At 38.5% G+C, this 2,063-nt stretch overlaps 1 protein-coding gene across 1 annotated transcript; it reads left to right on the top strand.

Annotated features, from left to right (window-relative positions):
- Window positions 1-349: 349 nt before the first annotated feature.
- Window positions 350-1,099, top strand: LOC149496174 (uncharacterized). The gene is made up of 3 exons (XM_089721288.1): window positions 350-472; window positions 530-859; window positions 941-1,099. The coding sequence occupies exons 1-3, from the start codon at window positions 350-352 to the stop codon at window positions 1,097-1,099; spliced, it is 612 nt and encodes a 203-aa protein (XP_089577414.1).
- The last annotated feature ends 964 nt before the right edge of the window (window positions 1,100-2,063 follow it).

The raw sequence follows: 2,063 nt of genomic DNA, 5'->3' as shown, positions 1-2,063 counted from the left end.
AGTTGTATCAGACATATCATCGAACACTTATAATCAATTGAATAGCCACTTAATTTGTCAACCATTTCGCAAACCAAGGCCCAGTTTTTATGCTTGTTCAATGTCGATTTCGGAGCAGAAGGTTATGCAAACTCAATCACTAAGTATAATTTTAACAACCAAAGCACTAATCAACATAAAACAGAGCAGTGGTGTTTGGTAGACCTGAATTCATGAAGAATGAGCGTTGAAAAGGATCACCTGACTGTCAAGCAATAGAGTATGTTTTCTTTATTACTGAGTTTTCTTTAAGTATGCAAAAACACTAGACACGAGACAATCGGAATTTCGTGTTCATTCAACCCCTACTATGTTTGAAACGAGTTACTGGGATATTACCCTTATTGAGTTTATTTTCGAGCCTCATGAAGCTATGGAGATTCGCAGTATTGGAGGGAAGGAACGTGCCTACTGCACCAACAAAAGAAGCTCAGTGAAGTGCAGGTGGTGGGACAAGCTCTCTATGGCCTGATTACCTGGACAACAGCAGGGCCAATTGGTTAGCAGCACTGTTGGCAAGAATGTTCGATGGAAACCACCAGCAGAAGGTATTTTTAAAGTGAATTGTGATGCTGCGCTTGGCGCTGATGGGAGAATTGGCTATGGAATGGTTATAAGAAACTCAAATGGTGACATAATGGCCAGTGGCTCTCACAAGTGTTCTCATGTGCTTTCGCTGGAAGAAGCCGAAATAGAGGCCGTCTCTTTTGCTGTCTCAAAGGCCTTAGAGCTGCGATTCAGAGTTATTGAGGTAGAAGTCTCAAAGCCCTTAGAGCTGGGACTCAGAGTTATTGAGGTAGAATCAGATTGTCAATCCTTGGTATTCAGCTTACGGATTTGAACAGTGTCAAGGTCAGATTTGGGGATTCGAATTCTAAACTGTTGCATGCTCTTGAATCAGCGTGACTCCATTTTAATTTCACATGTAGTTAGGGAAGATAATAAAGTAGCTCATTCATTAGCAAGATTAGCTCTTTCTCTTGAGATAGAAGAGCAAATCTGGATAGAAGAGGTACCAAATCCACTTGTAATGGAAGACATTCTTGGGTTTCAGCAGTGAAATAACTGTGGTTGAGTAGACAATAAAACCTTGTATAAAGAACCAGTGGCTGAAGTTGTATCAGACACTTTCTAGTCATACTGAAGAGCCACTCATTTATCAACCATTTTGCAAACCAAGGCCCAGTTTTTGAGCTTGTTTAATATATGATTTCAAAGCAGAAGGTTATGCAACTCCATCGCTAAGTATAATTTTACCAACTAAAATACTAATCAACATAAAACAGAGCACATGCATGAAACGAATATTTTGCAAACACAAGTTCATCTTTACTTTTCCAAGCAATGAATATGTTTTCTATATTACTTCAGTTTTCTTTAAGTATGCATAAACACTAGACATGTAATTATGAACTAATCTTCTATAACTAAGATAGGAAGAATTGTATTATATGTGTATCCAATGAAGCAATTGTAAATAGATACTATTGCTAAGGCAATATGCAGGAGTCTGATACAAATATTGAATTGCAGAAAATACTGAATTGAATCATCGTTTAAAGATTGAATTGCAGAAAATAGAACATGTTTTCGAGACAAATTGCAGTGGCATAACTGGACATATGAAAAAACCTCCTGCAACAGTATAACAGTTGTTCTATCCTAAAATCTCACTTCAAGTTTGCACCTTGAGAATGTTTAGAGCAGCTTAGCAACTTTTCACAAGAGGATCAGGCTTGTTCGAAGCTAAATTCATTACCAACTGCATGGTGGTGGCATCGGCGGAGAACCGCTTGCCAACCATTTCATCAATAAGTTGGTTTGCCATGGACGAGTCATTGCACCGGAGACATCCTTGGATAATCACGTTATAAGAGCAACTATTTGGCGAGCAACTATTTGGTGAGCAACTATTCCCTTCCATTTTCCTGAACACCTTGAATGCTTTATCTAGCAATCCTTCTTTACAAAGCCATTGATCATTTATGTATGTGAAATATCAGGCCGCAACCCTTCTATGGAAA

Source organism: Jatropha curcas, chromosome 5, assembly GCF_041381405.1.
Source record: "Jatropha curcas cultivar XTBG-Jc1 chromosome 5, XTBG_Jcur_1.0, whole genome shotgun sequence".
Classification (NCBI taxonomy): domain Eukaryota; kingdom Viridiplantae; phylum Streptophyta; class Magnoliopsida; order Malpighiales; family Euphorbiaceae; genus Jatropha; species Jatropha curcas.
Note: the sequence above shows the minus strand (reverse complement) of the source record. Positions and strands in the feature narration are given on the sequence as shown.